The sequence below is a fragment of the Euwallacea fornicatus genome, chromosome 7 (genome assembly GCF_040115645.1).
Source record: "Euwallacea fornicatus isolate EFF26 chromosome 7, ASM4011564v1, whole genome shotgun sequence".
Classification (NCBI taxonomy): domain Eukaryota; kingdom Metazoa; phylum Arthropoda; class Insecta; order Coleoptera; family Curculionidae; genus Euwallacea; species Euwallacea fornicatus.
In genome coordinates, this window is record NC_089547.1 from 2015881 (window position 1) to 2037881 (window position 22001).

General features: G+C 36.7%; 1 protein-coding gene and 1 long non-coding RNA gene across 2 annotated transcripts in view; one reads left to right on the forward strand and one right to left on the reverse strand.

Moving 5' to 3' along the window:
* LOC136340316 (uncharacterized) overlaps window positions 1-22001 on the forward strand; it is a 124909-nt gene that overhangs the window by 74890 nt on the left and 28018 nt on the right. Inside the window, exons 4-5 of the mRNA XM_066284297.1 lie at window positions 6212-6329; window positions 9127-9290. Coding sequence (XP_066140394.1) covers window positions 6212-6329; window positions 9127-9290 — 282 coding nt within the window. The remainder of the gene's footprint in view (window positions 1-6211; window positions 6330-9126; window positions 9291-22001) is intronic.
* The window catches only part of LOC136340318 (uncharacterized), a 105658-nt gene continuing 97767 nt past the window's right edge, over window positions 14111-22001 (reverse strand). The window contains exon 3 of the long non-coding RNA XR_010732284.1: window positions 14111-14192. This is a non-coding gene — a long non-coding RNA (uncharacterized lncRNA). The remainder of the gene's footprint in view (window positions 14193-22001) is intronic.

The window sequence follows — 22001 nt, forward strand, 5'->3', positions numbered from 1 at the left end:
AATTCCCGCAATGGAAATTTTATTACGTGAGAAAATGCGCTAGCGCAGTTTGAAGTAGAAAAGAATGGTGTCCTGGTAATGGAGAGAAACGCCTTTGGCAAGAAAATATTTTAACTGAATTTAATTCCTCATTTCTCATCATTTAAACTCAAAGTAGTGCCAACATTAATCTCACCGGGGCTTCCCCGACGGTCGGGCACATAAATAATGCAGAAAATGTAAATTCAAAGCACGACTGTCCGGTTTGGAAAGGTATATCCAATGGTATTTACTTCTCTTTCATATTCAGGTCTATATCTACGAGCAACATGGAGTTGTCTTAAATCTAGAGCATAATGGTTTGGAACTGGATTTGAAAATTTGTAGTTTAGGGAAGCAAACGATGCTATCTAAAGGGCCAAAAACCGAATTCTTGTATCGACAATTTCAATATATAAATCATGTATCATGTATTTTACCGGTTTTGTATCTATTCGAAAACCTGATACACATTGTTTAACTGATACAACCACCACTGAAATTGATTTAGCACATTTCGGCGGTCTCCATTTCCTGCAGCAACACAAAATATGTATCAGCTTTGTTCGCGTTAATATTTTCCCTAGTAGGACAATCCGCTTAATTCGCTCTAAATTATATGTCTGGACGGGCGGAATGAGGGAATTTCCTATCTGGAGGAAGAGTTCCTTATCTAACTCCGCTGATGTCACGTATTTCATTAAACATTAAGTGAAGACGTTGCCCTTTCTCGCTTCGTTCTTTCAAATAAAATCTCGTTTCTCGAACTGTAAGTTTCGTTCTGCTGCTTTATCCAAATAGAATTTTCTAATTATTACACAATTGTTTTTCGTGTACATATCCCGGAACGAAACCAAAACCGAAATAATGATGGAAATTTAAATGTAGTGCAGATGCTCAAATCTCTGACAAGCGAAATATAATATGCATACATTAAGCTTAGCCTGCATCTTGATGCTGTTCCAGATATTTGCGTATTTACCATTCCGAGGTTGTACATAATAAATGCGGTGGTAAATGTGGAGGAACGGAAGAATGGTGGGTGCTGATTTGAATTTTGAGCAGCTGCCGCATATTTTTACAAATCAAAATTGCTGCATAGCTTGCCGCAAATTATTGATGAGCCGAAGAATTCGACGTGGGATGCATTATGCATGTATGTGTCTGAGAATACTGATAAAACTAGTAATTTCAAGGTCTTGTTAAGAATCAGGTATTTTACATATTTTATATTTCGCTCGAATGAGAACTTGGGATAAATATATTATACGTGAGATTCTCGATAATTCGACAGAGATTTCCAGTAAAATCAGTTCGAGTCGAGAAATTCACAACAAAGTTACCATTTCGCGTTCTCCCTTTCCCACAAAATCTATGAAATCTGAAGAACGAAACATAAATTGTTGGTTTTTATTCTTCTTTACATTAATATTTTGCAAAATGCGCATTAATGCCGCATGAGCCTATAAATAAGCAATCTAAAATTGAACCGTCTGCTCCATCTAATCCGCCAGATTAGGGTCCCAATATTCCATAGGTCCCTTAATCAGCCTGCTCAAATTCTAACACCCCCTCGATAAAACTGCTCCCTCCGTCGCAAAATTCATTTTCCATTAAGTACCATAATTTTGCGTAAATCTGATGGGCCCAACCGTGTCAAATTTCCTCCGGGTAGGCGTTAGAATTAATTTCATAACGCGACGAGAAATTTTTGCACCGGAAATTGAAGCGATAGGCCAATAAGTTATTGAATGGCTTCATAAACCAGGGTCGGGGTGTGGAAACATCCCTAAATTGAGGCTTCAAATATGTCAAGCATTCGAGGAGCTTTTCGAACACGTTTCGACGTAACGCCTAGTCCACAAGGGAAAAAACCTGAATGATGATCAGTGAGCCAACCCACTTTCGATGAGACACAAAAATGTACTTCGTTGCCATGAAATTTACAAAAAAAGTACAAAATGTAAAAACTCCGGATGTCGATCTCAGAGACAACGAATTTTGGATAACAATTTCGGTTTTGTGAAGTCGTCACGGATGTGTCAAATTTAGGCAGCACTTCTTATTGCTAATTCTACATGACAAAAATTCCTCACATGTCTGAAAAACTACAGGTGCACCACTGATGTGTCCTTAAAATCGAAAGCTCAAAAAATCATTGTCAACAAAATTCACAGATTGAAAGTGGATTTGGGGGATTTAAGGTCGTTCTGTGGGGATGACGAAAGATAAAAAAAGGAAAAAAAAATATTTGTAAACCATTTTCAAATTTTAGGCCAACTTACAGACTTGGGATTGGTTGACTGTGAAAGTATGAAAATTTTCTACACAATGGAACTATTTGCTTTCGCAGATCTGTAGTGTTTCGAAGAACTGTCTCGAGCTAACTTCAATTAATTTTCATTGCTCACTCCTAACACGAAAAAATAGGCGATCATGGAAAAATGCCGCAATTTAGGCTTTAGTTTTGGTATTGAGAACTCGTCATATTTTGGCGTTTGTAAATAACTGCTATGGATTTATTCCGTAACGACCTCGTTAGGCCAAGTGCTGAACAAATTCTTGAGACATCTCTAGAGGGATCATCTAAAATAAAAAATTTAAATTGGTAAATTTTCAGAAAAATTACCACTTCTTTCATATACTACCGCAATTTTACATGTGGATTTAGAACTGATATCGGTCAGGGATATCTTACATATTAATAGACTGAAATATCTAAAGATCAATATGACATGTTGAAAACAGCTCAACGTAAAGTAGTGTCAAGATTACCCCGCATCCCAGAAGCAAAAAACAAGATAATGAAGATAATGTAATGTGGCATTTTATGGGACATTCAGCACTTAAGGTGCATTTCTATTCATTAATCTGGCTTGATTTAAAAATGAAGAGACAAACAAATTTAGTTTAACAAGAGTTTTAAAACCTACCCAAAAATATGTTTATTACTCCTTTGACCGAATGAGAAATCTACTACACACACTGTTGTTTATGAAGCCGTCCAACGTGAATAATTTGCAACCGACCATGCACGCCAAACGTCCATTTTTATTGATATTAATAGTGAGTTGCAGGCGGAAACTGCGGCCATTTGCATTTATGGTTATTTATCGGTACCCGCGAAGTGATGGGGGGGTGCAACAGCCTTTAGGCAGGAGCCTTGATTTCCCTCCCTCGCGAGGAATAATGCGAAAAAAGCATTACCCTAATTTGCATTTTCTCGATAGAAGAAAACATGGCTTCGCATTTGCTCCACTGAATAGCGAAAATTATAAGTCAAACTGAGCGAAATAGGAAGGAAGTCACTAATTGCTCGTTAAATATTTATGAACTAAGCAAATGTTCAGGTGGAAGATCTATTGTTTCGATGGGAAAATTGCTAAATAAAGCCAATTATTTTGAATTTCACGAGAAATAATATTTCCAATAATGTTTCTTTTTCAAGAGAAAAATCATCCATTGTCGATATTAGTTTCATAAATCTGTGCAACATCTTCTTTTCGGTGGCTTCCAGCTTCACCAGGTCACTTCAAAACCCCAATATGGAATTGCTGTCAATTCTAACCCGCACTCATAATATTTAATTCGCTCTTGTTTCGAAATAAATTTTCATTAATTGAAGTGGACCAGTAAATTGAACGTTTTTCTAATATTTGGATTTGTGTGTTTTTTCAGTTCACGTCCATAACTGAATTGGTCGGATGCACGCAGTAACAAAATTAAATGATACTTCTGTGGTTAATAAAAGTGCACTTATTAAAAGGCATAACACTAAATAAAAAAAAAATAATAATAATAAAAAAAAAATATATATATATATATATATATATATATATATGTGTGTGCATATTTTACACGTCAAACTACGAATTACAATATAATGTCCGGAATTGACTAAAAATTTCATGCAAATTAAACAGTAGTTTTATTTTCCTAAAATTATCCTCTAAAACATTATTTAAATTTGCATAAAATAGAGAGAAGCACAAAACATCTCAAACGGTATTTTAAATACATTCTAGCCCCATGGGTGGTATTGCAATATAATCCTCTGTCGAGTATTGTTTCTTGTATGGCAACAAAAAGTCCCATTCACGAAATAAATCAGGACAAACGGCCTCGCCCCGTAAATATCGTTTCGAAATGATTTGCTTGTCTTAAAGCGACCGACTCTACAAAATTCGAAAGTATATTGGACCATAAAATACCAGGTCCGGTGGAGGTTACGAGGCGTGTAACTCGGCCGCTGCAATAAACTTCAACTTACCGGAGGAAAAAGGTCGAATGGGACCGGAAAAATCTTAAATAAGGGACAAATTTGGATAGGAGGACTAAATGATGGATATTTTGAATGGAAAAGTTGTTTCGATGGGAGACGGGAATACATAAGGAAACTTCGAGTTTTCTTCCTTGAAGAAATGTGCATCGTACCTACGAAAATTATGAGAACGATTTACTGTCTGCCATAGTTAACAAGATTTTAGCTTGCTTCTGCTAAGTACACACGTAAAAAATTAAACTCAAGGCGTTCTCGCTTTTAGCCTCGTTATGTGTGACAGTGATTGAGAAGGAACTAGCCATATTTATTCGAATTATTCTGAATTTACCTCGGCAGTATGTAAAGGCGTAAAAACACATGGAAAGTGTATTATACTTGCAAAAATAATTACTACAAATTACTCTTGGGAACCAGCTAATTTATCTTATATAAATGCCGTTTGGAACTGATCAATGTTGAAGGTAGATATTTTTAACATTGATGTCAAGTTTGAAATATTTGAATAGATAAGCAGGTCGCTACAGCCGTTTACTTTTTCTTTGGTTGTTCAGTTTTTAAAGCGATTTCAACTTTTATCTGCTTCGAAGCCAACTCCGAAAGCGCGAAACAATTTAAGTTTTGATGAACAACTTAAAGTTTTTGGGTCGACGATAGGATGATGCATCAATCTGAACAGTTTTCACTACAGAAAAGAACTATTGATTATGACTAGCATAATTTTAGTTATATCGGTTTGCAGTAAATGCGCAAAAACTCTTGAAGGCTAGAGAAAGTGCCTTTTTAATCCTCAATAAATGACTGATTATCGCGTGTATTTTCGTCATTTGTCAGGATGAAAATGAAATATGATATTCCTCTCAAGGACACACCGATCGCGTGATATTTTTTTAAGCCTAATTGTAGCTTAACAGTGGCATATCCTTCGAGTTGTAACATCACGCAATAGTCATTTCTATTCAGAACTGTCTTAGGCCCTAAAATATAATCCGTGAAATGGAGAACGTTTTAGCTATGGCATGCGATATCGTCGAGAACGAGATGAGTTCGTACAGCCAAATGAGAAAATATGAAAGCAAACATGTTCTGATGGAAAAGAATGAGCGAGGAATTTATTTTATGCTACAATAAGTTTCGTTTTGGGTTCTTATTAAAAAATATTTCTGACCGTAGAGTGGATGATGAAAAGAGGCCATATTTCTCATTGTAACATCGAGTTCTGGAAAATAATAAAGCCCATGTTGCGATATTACCTAAATTAAGCTTAACCCAACTGTTGTGATTTGTTGTTTGCACTATTAATATGAGATAAGAAGAAATACTAGGGCCGAGAATCGGAAGAGAGCACGTAATTGATAATAGATAAGCAGACATGACTTGTAAATTGATCGAATCTTGTCGAATTTCTGAGATATCGACCTTCAATTTTTAGAAAATGAAAGCGTGAAAAATCGAGAAATCGGTTTACGAACTGGTGACGATATACGGTGTCGTTAAAAAAGTACGAATATGTCCAACTTCTGGAAGTGTCGTGATTTCCAAATAATTCCAGTAACTTTTTTATGTCACCACGAGACTGTGAAATCTAACATTTTCTATGCAGCCCCTGTCGTTTTTTGAATGATAATCGATTCTCTTTCTGCATTTCGCGTGAGCTGACACTCACTTGAGCCCTCCCATAGAGATTCCCCTATTGCTGTCAAATTAAATTCCTCTGTGACACCAACGTTATCCTTATGGAAACTCTCGACTGGACTGAAACTTAAGTTGAACATAGCTTAAGCCTTACTTGTACAATGGAGCGTAAATGTTGTGGTACATTTACCGAATATGTCCTTTCTGTAAACCCGATAAATTAAAGTCCATTACAGCAACGACATTAGATGTCGCCACTAAAACCGAGTTTACTCTTAGTTACAGAGAAATTCTTCGAGCTGAAGCTGCTAAGGGCCGACGAGGGATACATAAGGGTGCAATGCCGAGCGGATGGAATATTCCCCCTGCCGGTGATGACTCTACATTCTAAGGAAAGGTAATTTTAACTGTGTTTGCTAATAAACACCTTATAGAGCGCTCTATTGCCTTTATTGAGCACCGAGGGGTAATTGGTTACCGGCGGCCAAGGTGGCTGGGAACGTGTTAAGTGAAGCAAACTCTGGGCATGAGGGCAGTTTAAACTCTCAGTTTATTGTTGAGTTTGCAAGGTACTGAACTTGACAATGGTCCTTTTTTATACATGAAGGAAACATTCAATCAAACTGCAACGATCCATCATTAAATCGATCTGGGTGGCCTCTTAAAAACTGCACTCAGACCTGAAAAATACCGTTCTCGGTCCGTAAATTGCCTCCAGGGCATTTTTCTTGGCCATCGCGTCAATGCTGTCACGAAAATGGAGGGATTCCGTCCCCGGTTCGTCCGTTTCATAATAGTTTGATTCAGTGGTGTGTGAAAAGATAAGGGCCCGCCCTGCGGTGGTCACTAAAAGCGTCCTCGAATGCTCCCCGTAATTTGCGGGGACCGAAAGAGGTGATGTATGGGATCGCTCCTCAAATATTTTCTTGGGACCGCGTATTTCCTTTCGCTCGACAGTCGAGAGAGCTTTATGCGGCTCAGTTTTGCTTTATTTTCCTGCAAGCGCAGGACAATGTCGAGCATGGTCTCAAAGGAAAATGAATCAAAAGCTTAAGTAAATATAACTCACTGCATTAGAAATGTAAACTACCTTAGCCGAGTTTGTCGTTGGTGGCTGCCAAACAATAGAGCCGGAAGTTTCGTTTAACTTTCTCTCGACGTTTTCTACGTGAGCTTGACACGAATAAAGCCACAATAATACACAGTAGCCCAAAGTTGATATCAACATGGTTGGAAATTAACTACCGAAACGTGGCCGACGTTCAGCGAAGACCCATAAATCCCGCCGGCCGCAACCCGTTGGGCCTATGTACCGGATTTAGGGCCCCAGATATTATCTTCGGGGGCCGCTCTCTGTTACTGAACACAGTTATAAAACTGCTGCAAACGTGGTCTACATTATCAGTTTAAATGATTGCTGATTGCGAGAATAACTCCGACGTATTTATGAGTTCCGTTTTCGGACGTGCCGCATAAATGTGATTTAGGAAAACTAGATTTTTATGATCTATACCACGGTTTATTAGACCGTTTGAGTGTGGTTTTATTCTCAAATGGGACAATGCTAGTCATCAAATGTATGGTATTTTTTTATTACGAAGCAGTCCCGGATATCAAGTAGGAATTTTGGATATTTAAATCTGAGTGCCTGGAAAGCAATGCAATTTGTTTCCATTAAATGTTTCCCGGTGGTTAAAGGTAATAGAGAAAGGTGCGTCGTATTTTTGGGAATTATGAGCGTATTTTAGGAAATTTGTGTCACGCGTAAATAGGTTACGGTTTCATCGTACAAAAGAATCGATCAATTTAATGATATTATATGTACACTGTTCGAGTCACCTTTCGGCCAGTCGATACAATTTTTGTTGTGAACGCCATTCCTCAGATTAGACTCTTTCTGACTTCACATTTTTCTTTAATTCGAAACCGATTTCTCGGTAGTGAGAATCCCATCCTCTTAAGAAACGTCTAGCGACTGCTAATGGGGGTTCACTTGATTAGCAGGAAACCCCAGTTGAAGTGAAGAAGAGAAATTAAATCAGAGCTATTTCTTGAGCCCTTAAATCAATTTGACTCAATCAAACGAAATCACTATCACTTCGAACTGTAACACAATCATTCGTTTCGTTTGAATTCCCGCAAAGACCACTGAAACCTAAGAGTCAGGCATCAGCTTCTGGGTCACGGAATATAACAAAATAACTTCCACCAGGCTGGGAAACAGTCAAGGAAACCTAATATAACTTCCATTGCGACTTGTAGACCCAGAAACCTTTACAGTTTATTGTCTCCTAACTACAAAGATAAACGGAACGGCTTTTTGACATTTCAGTGACGTAGTTTCTCTTTCGAGCCGTTTCGGCCGACAGAGATTAAAGTTCAGCAGTTCCGGCCCAGTTTTCGGGAATCGTTCAGCCGCGACTCGGCACAAGATTTTTAACGTCGATCGCGATTTTACGTCTTACCCATCAACCTCTACAGCAACAAAGAGAGGAAACTTTAGGGTAATAATTTCCCGTTTAGCTTCCCCATATATCGGCCATTAATTACTTAATTGGCTTCCTCCTTTCGGAACGTGGCCGTACAGTTTCGGAAGAAATTAAGAACTTCCTGCGAAGGAAGTGGGCGGCCGTCGTAAATAAGCCGTCCGAAGGTCACGTGACGTGGGACGAGAAACGAGAACGAACAGTCGTAAAACTAAAGCTGACAGGACTGGACAGGATTACATGGGAAACAGAAATGGGGCCACGCGTTTAATTGAGATATAAATCTGCGAGTGCGTTCGTCAACCCGGAAAAACGTACACTTGATGCTTGGAGCATACAAAGGAATATCTTTAACAAGGAAAGACGATAATTTTTATTAGAAGATTGTGTTAAGTGCGTTTTAGCGAGTTACACGCGATGTCGCTCACACACCCTTGAATCTTGCACAGAAAAAAATTTACCCTACAAGAATTCGACCCCGGGTCAGCACGGTCAAGTGCCGCCAGTTTGTACACTTACGATTAGTGCATATTATGGACGTTTCCGCAGGTAGTCGTGGGAGATCGTCGGTATTTCTCAATTTTTCATCGACACCTACCGTCTCATTTATTACAAAAAAGAAAACCTCGAGGGAAACTCGATATTTTCTCAGTTCGCTTAACACAAACACCCGACGAAAATCAACAAACCGTCCTCGTTTCGTTTCAGAGATATCCCGAAAGCGGCCGTGAAATCCAAACAGGAGGGTCACCTTTACGAAATCTCGGCTCAGGTGACGCTGCCGAAGTTGGAGGCACCTGAGGAATTCTCCTGCAAGCTGCACATTCCCCATGCGAATTACACGAGACGCAGGATAACTTTATTTTATCCGGGTGAGTCGTTGTTCCTCTCTCTGTGTAATCCACGTAATCAGAATTCAAAGAGGAGATTTTGGAATGTCAGATATTGAAACGAAGAACCGCCGAAGCATGAGCAAAAGAACTATGTGCCGATTTTCAGTTACAAAGTTTCAGTTTCGAGGCAACAAAATTAACGTGTTTTTTTTTTCTCACTTGTCGCCTTGATGATTCTTAAAATTGTTCCTGAACCGCCCAAGCTATAACATGGTATGTAACGAGCTTAATTAAGCCACACAACTATAACTCCACTCTGTAACTTAGATCTTTAACTTCAACTAAAGTATTGTGTAGTATTCACATATTCCTTTGGCAATTTCGCAGTAACCCACCTGCCTGATGTATGAAGATTATAAAGTTTCCAAACACCTACTCGCAGTAAAAGTTTCTAGGTAACTTCGAAACAAAGTTATCTATTCCGAAACAAGCAGACCATTTAATATTTCATTGTCTCCGTTCCCTAAATCCTTCCTGAAAAGTTGCACATTGTCGTTAAATTGCTTAATTTAATTACAGCCGAAACTTCCGAAGCAGAAAGCCGGGAAAAAGTATGATTTATTTTGAGCCGAGGCTATCTCGAAATAAAGGGAGGGTATTAAAAGTTAGGCCAAGGCAAGAAGTTAAAAATTCTCGGAGGAAGTTTGTCTTGCTCGAAGAAACTCCGTAATATGTTTAGAAATATGAAAGAAAAATAGCAGTCCCTATGGGCTATGGCAACTTATCTTTTGGGAGAAGTTTCGTCTTCCCCGTTTTCAAGGCAAAAACGCTGCCAAACTTATCCGCATGTTCCCTAAACCTCCGTCCAAAAGCACTTTTAATAACAGAACCATTAGCCGCATACAAAACAATATAGCCAGATTTTATCAGGTAATTCGACCGTTTAGAACTACGTTAAACGTAAGCTATTTGCCAACTGCACCGGCTAAATCCACGCCGGAAAGTTCCTGAAGCTTTTATTAAAAGCCATATCCAGGGTTGAGGTATGCGGAACGGGGTATCCGCACGAAATTGAGGCAGCATTTATCCTCCTGGGCAATTTATATTAGAAAATCAGCGGGTTATCGCATAATATATTTTCGCATTATGTGGGGAACATGCTTTTGAGGTGGAACAGATTAAATTGTTTCATGTTTGAGTATGCAAATAATTCATCTGCAGCGACGGAAGTACGATCTTTTGAAGTCGCGAGAATGATATGTCGACAATTTTGTGTGCGGAGACAAAAACGTATTCGTGAACGTAATTGACTTATAACATTTCCGTATGTAACAAAATTTTGATTTATTTATTATGCACGGTAATGGGGGGCACGAGTTTCTAAACGCCACTTTGTAATTCCGACACAATTAAGTCTCAAAACTATAAATATGTTTTCTAGTTGTATCGATAGAAAATGGGAACCAATAGAGCTTTATTTCTATAGCCGTCGCTTTAAATAAGTTTGTATATTTACATAGAGCGATTAGGAACGCGAGTTTCCAAACATTACATTTATTATTTCAATAAATCTTGCTGAGTAAATATTCTAAGTATTTACACTCCCTGTTTACAGTCTTCCCCATTTAGGCCTCCCATATTGACAGGCTCATAATTTAATAACGAAAATAATTTCCCTCTCAGACATTCTTGTGGCCAAACAAATTTGTCCTCATCGAAGTAATCGAAAGAGATAATTTATTAATGTCGCAAGCGATATCGCTCCGAAACTAACTCAAATAACATTTGATTAGTGCCTGCAGTGCGGAAATTATCAAAACATGGTGTTGACTCGAACCGAAGATAAACTTCCCCAAGTACGACAACCGAAATTGGAGGAAATAAATTTAGCGTTTCGAACTTGCGAGCGTCAATTACCAGAGTGCGCTCGATAACCAAAAGGAAACTTATAATTTGCCGCTTTAGTCTCCTGAATTATGAATAAATCTAAATGTGCTTCCCGTGTATACCTTATACATTTGAAGTTTTTTCGATTTCTGTGAAATTTATCATTCAGTTATTTACCAGTCCTTTAGAGGAATTGTAATTATCAATTGCTTTTAACCCAGTGTAATTACCTTTAGAAACGTCTCTCTAACGATGATTAGGAACTTTATAAATGCGGTTATTATGGCCAATTTAACTAATTGATGAGTTTAATTGGATAGCGACAATGAGCCGCTGAATAAATCATGGAACAATTCATTTTTATAATCATCCAAAGTTTTGTTTAGTTATTGTATTTGGTTCTGAGAGAAGCGGGCAAGAAATTATGATATGTTAAGCTCTTTGCCCTGCTCGAACTTCTGAAATATTCAAGAACTCTTAGTTGTGGAAATACTCAGAGATATAAAAACTTTCATGTTTAAACTAAGGATTTTCGGAAAATACTGTTTACTTTGTGGAAACTAGAAAATGTGAAAAAATAAACCTATTAGACATCAAAAATTTGTTGAGTTCTCACCATTATAGATGGATATTTTCTAACATTACTATTTCAAAATTTATTTATTTCTCGAAAAACACTGCATAGTTTGTGGTGATATTTTGCTAGTAGTGCAAGTTTAGTTTTCAAAACTGACCCAATTTTAACCACTTTAGAAATATTCTCAATTCTTGTTACGTCATAATTTCTTTATTTTCCCAGACAGGTTTTTCTTTTGAAAATCGAATTTATTTCCCCCTCATTCACAAATGTCTCCTACATTCGGCTCATTGTTCTGACCGTTTTTTGAAAAATTTCCCTTTTTCCGTGCTGAAAATATTTTGCCTGTTATAGTTCACGATCGTTTTCACACATCTACGCGCGGAGTGAGCCTTTCCGCTCTTTAAGTGATGTTATCTATGCCACATGGGGATTTCCCATAAAAAGCTTCCACGCTTCTATATCTTTATATCCCTATATTATACCAGTGGGCCTGTAGTGATGTTTCGGTATACTCGTACTGATGTCTTAGATAATTTTTGTTTGTTCATAGCTTTGATTAGTGAGGTGCTCTAAGTTTTTGTGAGTGTAGATTGTTCCAACACGATCAACGATTCCACGATAAGAGTCTACGTCAGATGAAATTTACCAGAATACATTTTTTTATTATGTAATTCAGAGATAAGGACACCTAACAAAGTAGTACATTATTGAATGAGCATGTAATGAAAAATTTTATCCCCCCTGTGGAGAATTTACCTCAGAAGCGAAGCAAGAAGCGTAATTTTCATCAGGGAAAAATAATGCTCATTATGTGTCATCACAATATTTTGCTTTATGCACGGTTAAACATCTTTACTGTCTGTTAATTAACTAAAAATCCCCTTTAGACAATTCTGTTATAAGAAGCTGTTGTTGTTTATCATCTGACGCCAAAATGCCAGTCCCACAGCATAACCGCAAACACCAAATTTTCTTGGCTTGCTTCTATGACTTTTGTGATTTACACACGTATCATTTTGAGAAGAATTTTTTTGACCGATTACGCCTAACATCACTAAACAATTAACACAATCTATAAAGTTCTCATGTTTCATAAATGCTGCAAAGTTGTTGTATCGACACTTCGAAACATGAAATTCAAGACCTGCCGAAAGCTGACATTTAAAGCCACTAAATGCTCTGGCATCCGTTGTGCATATAGGACCATCATTACGCTTATGTATTACGGAGAGAGACCTCCTTGCAGGACCTTGGGATATTTCGTATTTGTGCCCCAGGGAGTATATTTCAACCAACCAATTTTATTGAGCGTATATGATGAAATTATCATTTATGCTCTTGTCGATTTCTTACTGTTTTTTTTTTTCTGAAATTTATGTTTATTCGCATAAAACTCTTCCATGATTTTGAATTATGTGCATTATTTAAGGATTAGTTATAATAACGACTAGAAAGCAGTACGAAATTTTTATATTCAGAATGCCTTTACATTCAACACATTTCCAGATGTTTTTTAACGCTCCGGTTCGGAACAAACAACGCATATTTGCGTCTATCCTAGCGAGAAATTGTTTTGGGATTTGGCAGTGGACGGACCAGCCGATCTTTCTGTTTTGTTTCCCCGCGCTTGAAATGGGTCCAACAGGGGAATGTGTGAGTTTCAAAACGAAATAAATTGAGAAATGCCCTCGAGATTCGGGATTTTTCCAGGCAAGTCTCCCGGAATTTAAAAATTCATTCCCCGAAATAGGCCATGCGAGAAATTCGACCCCGAAACGCGACGTTATGACGTAAAAAAGGTTAAAACCTAATTTGGTTCATTAGCATTCCTTGGAAAGTCCCTGCGCGGCCGCAAACCGCATCGTTTAGCCGTGTCACCAGGCAAAGAACAAATAATTATTATGGGATTTATGTTCAAGATTTTTGCCCCATTTCTGGGTTTTCTCTCGAAGTCGAGGGCCTGCAAATGTCCCCGGGGAAATCTTGGCCATTCCGCGATGATTAATATTTGGGTCAAATTACTCGCTCTGACCTATTACGGTCATTATTTCAGGCAGTTAACGTAGACGAGACGACATTAATTTTATTAGGAATAAGTGAAATAGTTTAAAATTTGGTCGCCCTTGGGTGTATATCAATTTAAAAGTCGTTTCCACCCTCCGGGAGGAGCAATTTATCAGTTTTAGGGCCTTCGAGATTTAGTAACCTGCAAATTGCAAAATTTTTACGATGAAAATTTCAATATCACGTTCACGTTGGCTGACAGTGGACAAAACCGAAGGACATTTGAGTTCTGGATATTTTAGATCTGGACGGATCATGAAAAATGGTAATGCTTATACTCCAGTTCGCACATAAAATATTTATCGTACTTTTCAATCAACATTATAACTTACTATTAGACGGTCGCCCAGTGTTCTGAGTGTCGGTGCTCCCCACTGCGTGCTATCGGTCGATATTTCTTATCAGTAGAACTGTAACAAAAAAGTAAATATAAGAGGAGGGAAAAGAAATACTACCCCGTAAACTAGGGAGTTTTAGCATATTAAGTGTTAAATTAGTGAGAATAGGAACCAATATAAATAATCGTAAAACTACTAAGTATTTACTGAATCTGCGTTTATAGACTTTAAACCTCTCTAAATTCCCAACGATTTTCCGCGATCTGAAAGTTTTGACAGCAAACTTTTCAACAACACGCATTGGAACGTAACTCACGTCCTGTTCACTGAACTTTGACCATCGGAAATGCGGAATTTTATTGCACTCAATGTAAATGACTGAAACCCCGAAATCTGTGACTTTTCCGACATCAAAGCTCCGCATATTTGCAATGTAAAAATCTCACCATAAAAAGCGCCGATTGGGCACATTCGGGCTTTGCCCCATTTGAAAACTCGTTCGTCAAGCGTGTTTGTAAATAGAGCTGAAATTGCAACTGGCAATCAATTTCGAGCCATTATTCGAATATTTTTGGCGCAATCGGGGTTACGCCACTGATGGGGGCAGAGGGAGCGAATTAGATAAATCCACCCCCCACGATTCGACTTATTACACAAGTTACATCTAAATGAAAACGACTCTTCCAGATAAATTCCCAATCTTTCCCCAACATTAACTTAAAGTAGTTTCAGGCTGTCTATTTTCTGAAGTAAATTAGGCATTCGCGTTAGGAGCAATTTAATTAAAATCCAAATTAAACAAATAGGGAGGCTGCAATTAACTGGAAATAGTCGTTGTAGGCGCAGAATCTTAATAGGAAAATTTGGGAGGGGCGACACCGACCTCAAATCCTCCATATGTAGTCAGAAGAAACCTCAACTTTCCACAGTACTTTTACAAAGGAATCTTTGAATGTGTCTTTTAAGACCTATTTGATATCTATCTGTGACGTGCTACAAACCAGTTCGAATTCGACCTCACGTTAATACGCGCCATTTAAATGCGAAGCTCCACATACACGATGGCTCGGGGCGAGATCGAAAGCGGGCTTTCGATTTAAGTGAATTACAACGGGGTCGACTTAAAACAACAGATTTTGTTAGGGGGCGAATGTTTTTGATACCGTTTCCTCCCTTTTATTCGTATTTGTTTAGGGATTTATTGAGTCCGGGTCCATTGGAACATTTCAATAAGTTAAAACGAAAAACAGTCTGGTTTTTATGGAAGAAAGTCGGTTTGGAACGAAATGATCTGTGAGAACCATTAATTTGCTTTCCGGTCGATCGACTATTGATACGTTCCTGTAATATCTACGAGACTATTCATTTATGACATCCATTAATGCATGATTCTTTTTAATACATTTTTTTCTTAATCTGTGAGTATTTTTCTGGGGCATTTTTAAGAGGATTTAACAGCCCCAACGTTAGCTTAGAAAGTTTAAATTGGTTTGGAAACCTCCGGCCTTTTTTAATATACACCCTCCCCTAAAGTGTCAACAAAAATAAAACAAGTTACATAAAAATGTTGTGATTATTGACAATGGCAGATTATGTTGCTAGGGGAGAAAATGGGCATTTTTTCTACTCAGTCCAGGAATTAGAGCAACTACGTGGAACACAACAAAACCCTTTTATTTCCGGTAACATATGCTTTTTTCCAAAGCAAATGTATCATTGAATCTAAATAATTTATATCCATAACTGATGCAATTATTACAAATAGTTTTTTAATGACTTTACGTACAAACATAGGGATATCTCTCGGAATTTTCAATTGAAGTTTAAAGTTCGGCTCCTAGTAGTTGCCATTTTTTAATTGTTCAGTTAATCAGTTAAGTGTTCAATGCATTGAACTTGGTTATATGACCGTTTTACAAGGGTTGACATTATTGGAAAAATATAAAATACGTACATGTGGGACCGAAATTCCTTCATAAATTCGTTAAAAATAGAAAGAAATATTTTTCATGAAAACGCCGAAAGACGTGAAATATTGTTTTTAGACGTGCATTTTTTGACGTAACAGACATATATACAGGGGTATCCCCGTAGTAGAAATATGTAATTTTTCATTTTTTTAAATGGAACTGCACGTATAGTATGACGTTTTTTAGTTTTTTTTTAAAATTCTGAACATATTTGATCTAACATACCCATGTCTAAAGTTAACAGTTATTGAAATATTTGCAATTGGAGTGGCCTGCTAAATCGCCTAAACTTAACCCTCAGGACTTTTTTATAGGATTATCTAAAACATAGGATGCACTGAAATTAGCCCAACAATAGACAATTTGAAACAGAAAATTACTCGAAAAGCTCAACAAATACTTCATTAAATGATAAAAAAATTCTTGAGATATTCGAGTTCTGTCTTGCGCACTGTAAGGAAGTCAACAGGGCGCAGTTCGAACATTTAACACATTAGATTATATTAGTTTATACTATTATATTTAAGTATTAATTGTTTTATCGTTGTTATCATTTGTTTGTATTTTTTTTAACTGTGGAATTTAGTCATTAATATTTTACATTGAATGTGTGTAGAATTTCTTAAGGAACTCAAATACATCATAATATACATGGGATTCCATAAAAAAATGAAAAAGTATATTTATCTACAACATGGGTAATTCTGAATTCAAATCTGTTACGTGCAAAAAATACACACCTAAAAAAATATTTGACGTGTTCCAGCATTTTCATAAAAAACATTTTCTTCAATTTTTAACGAATTTATGCGGGTCTTTTGTTCCTCTATGTATAATTATCACACGAGTCGTCTCTGACAATCGGTTAACTGTTGCGTTGTGATGATGGCAACGATGAATCCACGTAAATACTTTTACTCCTAGGCGTTAAAGTAGCACTTTATATGCGTGTTCTAAGGTGAATAATGGAGCACCATAAGGTCATTTGGGAAAAATGTAATGAATTAGTAGTAGTAATCGTAATGTAGTGTAGTATACGTTGAAAAGTCAAACATTGCAGATATAAGTAAGTCTTAATGCCCTTTAACCACCTGTATGAAAAAATGTTAGTTTCCATTAAAAAAAAAACAAGTGTTGTCTCTATCGCAATATGTTAACCACCCTGTATGTATCTGGATCAGCTCATAAAATGAGCAAAAACAAATCACAGTTAACGTATTTCAACGATTTTAATAAAGCGAGGAAATTTTATTATTCAAGATTTATTTGATGTTAGATATTTTTACTATATTCATGTAAAACTAATTAAAAAGAGAGGAAAAGAAAAACTCATGAAAAGCGCAAAAAATTTTAAAGCTTCGAAGAAAACCACGCATGTTATAATTACAGTTTTGCATCCAGAAATTCCGTGATATTTTACGAGGATATTGTTAATACCAGTATCTCTATTATCTCTATAAAAATTTGCCCATTCGAGTCTAATTAAACATGAAATATCAATGATCTTTTACAAAGTAAAGCCTCCTATTTAGTCATTAATTAAATAATTAAATACGTATTAAGTCTCAGACATTAGAATCTGTCGCACATGGAACAGGAATAGGTAATCATACGCCACTCTAAGCCAGATGTGGTTCTCTCCTGAACTACTTCTCTAATATTTAGAGCCATTGGCGAGGGTGAATTTCGAATGTCTCACTAAAGTTTCGTGTAGATTTATAACAATATCGTGGGCTTATTGAAATTTTAACAGTTTAAACAAAACTCTAAATTCGGAAGCTATGGAAATTTTCAAGTATTTGCATTTTTAGTTTACCTTGAAAACGCAGCGGCCCCTTGGAGAAGCATATTTCGGCCTTATTACTTTACCTAAACAAAGACTGTAAAGTTCTTTATCTTAATAAGTTTTCTCGCTGCAAGGTGCACTTTGCCTTGTTTGGTCCAAGATTGGAATATATAAACACATAACCCTCTCCCACGAATGCTTCTATTTTTCAGAAGCTCAAGATAGAACATCATCATTCCGGACAAACGCGTTGTATAAATCCTCTGATTACAGTCTGCAGACACATTTTCTTTGTCTCGTCGCTGAATTACACCACTTTAAAGTTTCATCATTGTGAGATTTGATACATGGTCCGGCAACACGTCTTTTCTAGTCCCCAACCGGGACCTTTATTGTGATTAAAGTCTCACGCCGTGTGAGACTGGCTTTGGACATCTGGGAAATTGGGAAAATATAACAAATTTCTAGACTTTTTCGCTTGTCCCTCTTTCTGATGAAGAACAGTACCGGACAAGAACTCGGAGATCAGATTTATTTTATGGATTTTTTGAATACAAAGTCAGATTTGGTTAGAATTTTAAATTGAACTGCGCGGTTTATTGTTCAGTTGCGATTTGAGCCATTCGCCAATCCCGTGATGTCAAAACGACGCATTTTACGGAATCTTTATTAATAATAAATATTCATGCCATATCATATTATGTGGCCACACTATGGTACGGTCAAGCACTATTCACATAGTGACACTGCCAGCAAGATGATGTCATAAAAAACGTTTAATTAATGTTATCTAGCTGAGTAGCAATTAACTTAAAAACAATGAGAAATTCAGTTATTAATAACCTAAATGACTGGCGATCTGTGGTTTTGATATCTGCATGTTCAGTTCAGGACAGTAAGAAATGTCATACTTTCATATTTTTAATTCGCATGTGCAGGGTGTTCTATTAACAAAGGTCATCGCTCATGTCTCTAAAAATCTAAAAGAATTTTGAAAAAAGGTCTCTGATAAGTGTTCCCAAACACGGATGAAAGTAAAATATTTGAACAAGATTAGAATGTGATCTAAAAGTGGATGAAAGGAAGAGACCTTCAAAACGATGCGTCCATAGGCCCTCCTTTCCATTAAAAAAATTACCAAAATTCTTTACAGCTAACGTTAATGTTTCGCAAACATGAAACTACAGCTTTATGGGTGTGTTGCGAATTTCCTTAAAAGAATAGTTTGGCAATCCAGTTAAACGAGAGAGCTTTAGATCTTCGGTCCTCACTTTTTGTAAAAGTAACAAAGCTCAGGCGAAGTTAGAATACAAATTTCCAGTAACAATAGACTATCCAAACGTCGGTTCTTTCATTTTGGAAATTCGCATTATCCGAAGATTGTTATTAAGTCGAAACATCTCAACCACCCCAATTTACTGAAAGGGACTAAGGGACCTTTCGATCTTTTAAACTTGCAGTATTTACTTCGCAGTGTCCTAAAAAAGAAACGTACATCAAGTAGCACGTCTTAAGAAAAGCTGTACAAAATAACTAGAAAATAATTAGGGAACCGGTGCTTTTCCCGCATAACCTATTCATAAGGCAATTATCCGCATTCGCCCAAAAGTGTTCAGGAATTAATTACGCGAAATAATTCGCTTGTAAAGCCCAAAATTAGTTAATATTGTAGCGGCTAATTTAACGCTGCACGGGATTTAAGGTTGTGGTAAGTGCATTAGTTACACATTTTCGAACGTTTATGTCGAGTACACCCTCCAAACAACTGACAATGATGGAGACATATCAGCAAAACTGAGGTCTTAAACTAATCGGCTAATCAGCAATAAACCCGGAGTTAACTACGACAAGGCACGGAATCCGTTACATAATCTAAACGAAATGGCAGAAGATATGTTTTGTTTTAGTGGGCATTAAGGCCGGCGATAATTCCGAAATGACTTCATCAATTCCGGGGGACAAAGAGATAAACATCTGGTTCAATGACACTTTGTTGTTTTCACAATGGAATTTTCGTCGAATCGCTGATTGGAGAAATCCCATGGAGAGCAATTCTCGTATGATGGGGTGCATTTCTGAATTCAAATACACGGTTTGCAATTTAGATTTTTCCGGGTAACTTGGGAAACTCTTGTCCTAGATCGCTCGGAATAGAAATGCAAATCTGCCCGGATTTTTAGCAATCCGACTGTACGAACTTCTCCTGTTATCACCACCTCTTTAATAAAACTTTTAAAATTCTATGAAATTTAAGCCTCTCTTAATTGCCTTCTATAAACTTTAGACCATCCGCCAATTTATATGTAAATGCCGATTTTCCTAGACACGATTATGCCGCAGCAAAGCTCGACTTTTCTTCACGGTTTCGGCTGATTTCATTATGAAATATTGTTTTCTTAGTCAAACCGCATTAAAGTGCGACTTTAAACTTTTGAATACCGACTAATCGCAGGAAACCAGACAGATTTAATATGCCACAAAAAAAAAGGTTTTAAAAGATATAAATTCGAAATGCTTTGCAGCCGGAATGGCAACCTCATTAGGGATGCTGCGGCCATTTCAAGGTATGCTTGAGGAATGTTTAATTTTGGCTAATAAAAGTACAGTAGCCAGGTTGGAATGTAAGTCAAGTAAGTGGGTTTAAATTGGAGGCGATAAAATGATGACTGATTGGCTCGGCTGGGAAGTTTTTTAATTATGCAAATTTCCCTAAGTCGAATGAGCTAATTTTGAGATAGAGTGAACGAATCAAATTTCTAAAGTTGTAAAATATTGTGTAAACTAGTTTTGGTTCCAGTTGAAGTAGTTAGGGATACAAATGTTCCAGCTAGCGACGGGTACCTTAGTAGCAATCAAAAAATGTCCTTGCTGTGAAAACTGGGCAACTGTTTCAAAATATTTTATATGGTTTAAAAAGTATTTATAAACCCCCTAAGAATAGAGAAATAGAATGTAGGGGATCCACACAATGTAAATATAAAAGAATCCTGTGTTAATAAATTGTCTAGCAATTTATTTACAAAAAAATAGTTACTATATAACAAATAGGGTCACTATATCTTAGACGGTCTGAAAATCCGTTGACTCAACAACAACTTAAACAGCAAAAAGTGAAACATTAAATACAACCCAGCATATTCCTTTAGGATAAAGAGCATCATTTAGGCGTCGTTGCTCTTAAACACCCCTTGACTTTATAAACGTTTTATTATAATCTTTTGAGTGAGCGTTATAAAGCAATATACTCTTATTATGGTTCCAAAAGGACATGATTTTAAAATAGCTTAATATTACAGTTTTAACTTTAAGGATAATTGTTAAAAGGTATTTTAAGGACGTTTTAAAAAAAGTTTAAAACAAAAATAAATTGACTAAGTTATTAAAATACCTCATATTCGTTTTAAAAAAATGTTTTACTAACTTTTTGGAGATAATTTTTGACGAGAAAGGCAGACCCTTATATTGGAAACTCGTTATCAATCAAAAGTGAAAATCACAATTATAATATATTGTAATCTGCAAGTCGAAGTAACGCAGACAGTTATTACAATTTATATTTCAAAAATAGACGTTCTTCATGTGCAGTTTTTTGGTTGTTGTTGAAAAAAACTTGTTCAAATTGTTGAGTTTGTAAAAGTTCTGCATAACACGAAAATTCAAGTTATATTGGGGCGTGCAGCCTATGGAGCAAGAATCTAATTTGAGTCAGAAATAAAGATACTCTGAGGACCGAGATACATAAAAACGTCTAATGTATAAATTCAACTTCGACGAAAAAATCAGCAAGGGGTCAAACATCTTTTCATCTAATAAGTTATTAAATTCGTCAACTCTCACAAAATTTGTTGGCTCCTGAAAGGAATCCCGAAAGTCCCACCATTCTTACTATAAAATTAAATCTGCAGAATTTACTTATGGTGACATATTTCGGGATAAATTATAAATTAAATTCCACAATCTTTTAACTCCGGGAAAATACAATTACCACGCACCAAGATGCCATTAAAAATTCACAAGGCTTAACACACCACTTCGGTTTAACACTCTTCCGTGGCTCAGATGACGTGAAATTATTATAATAGAAGTCAGCGAGCACTTTTTAAGATGCCACCAGGAGGGCTTAAA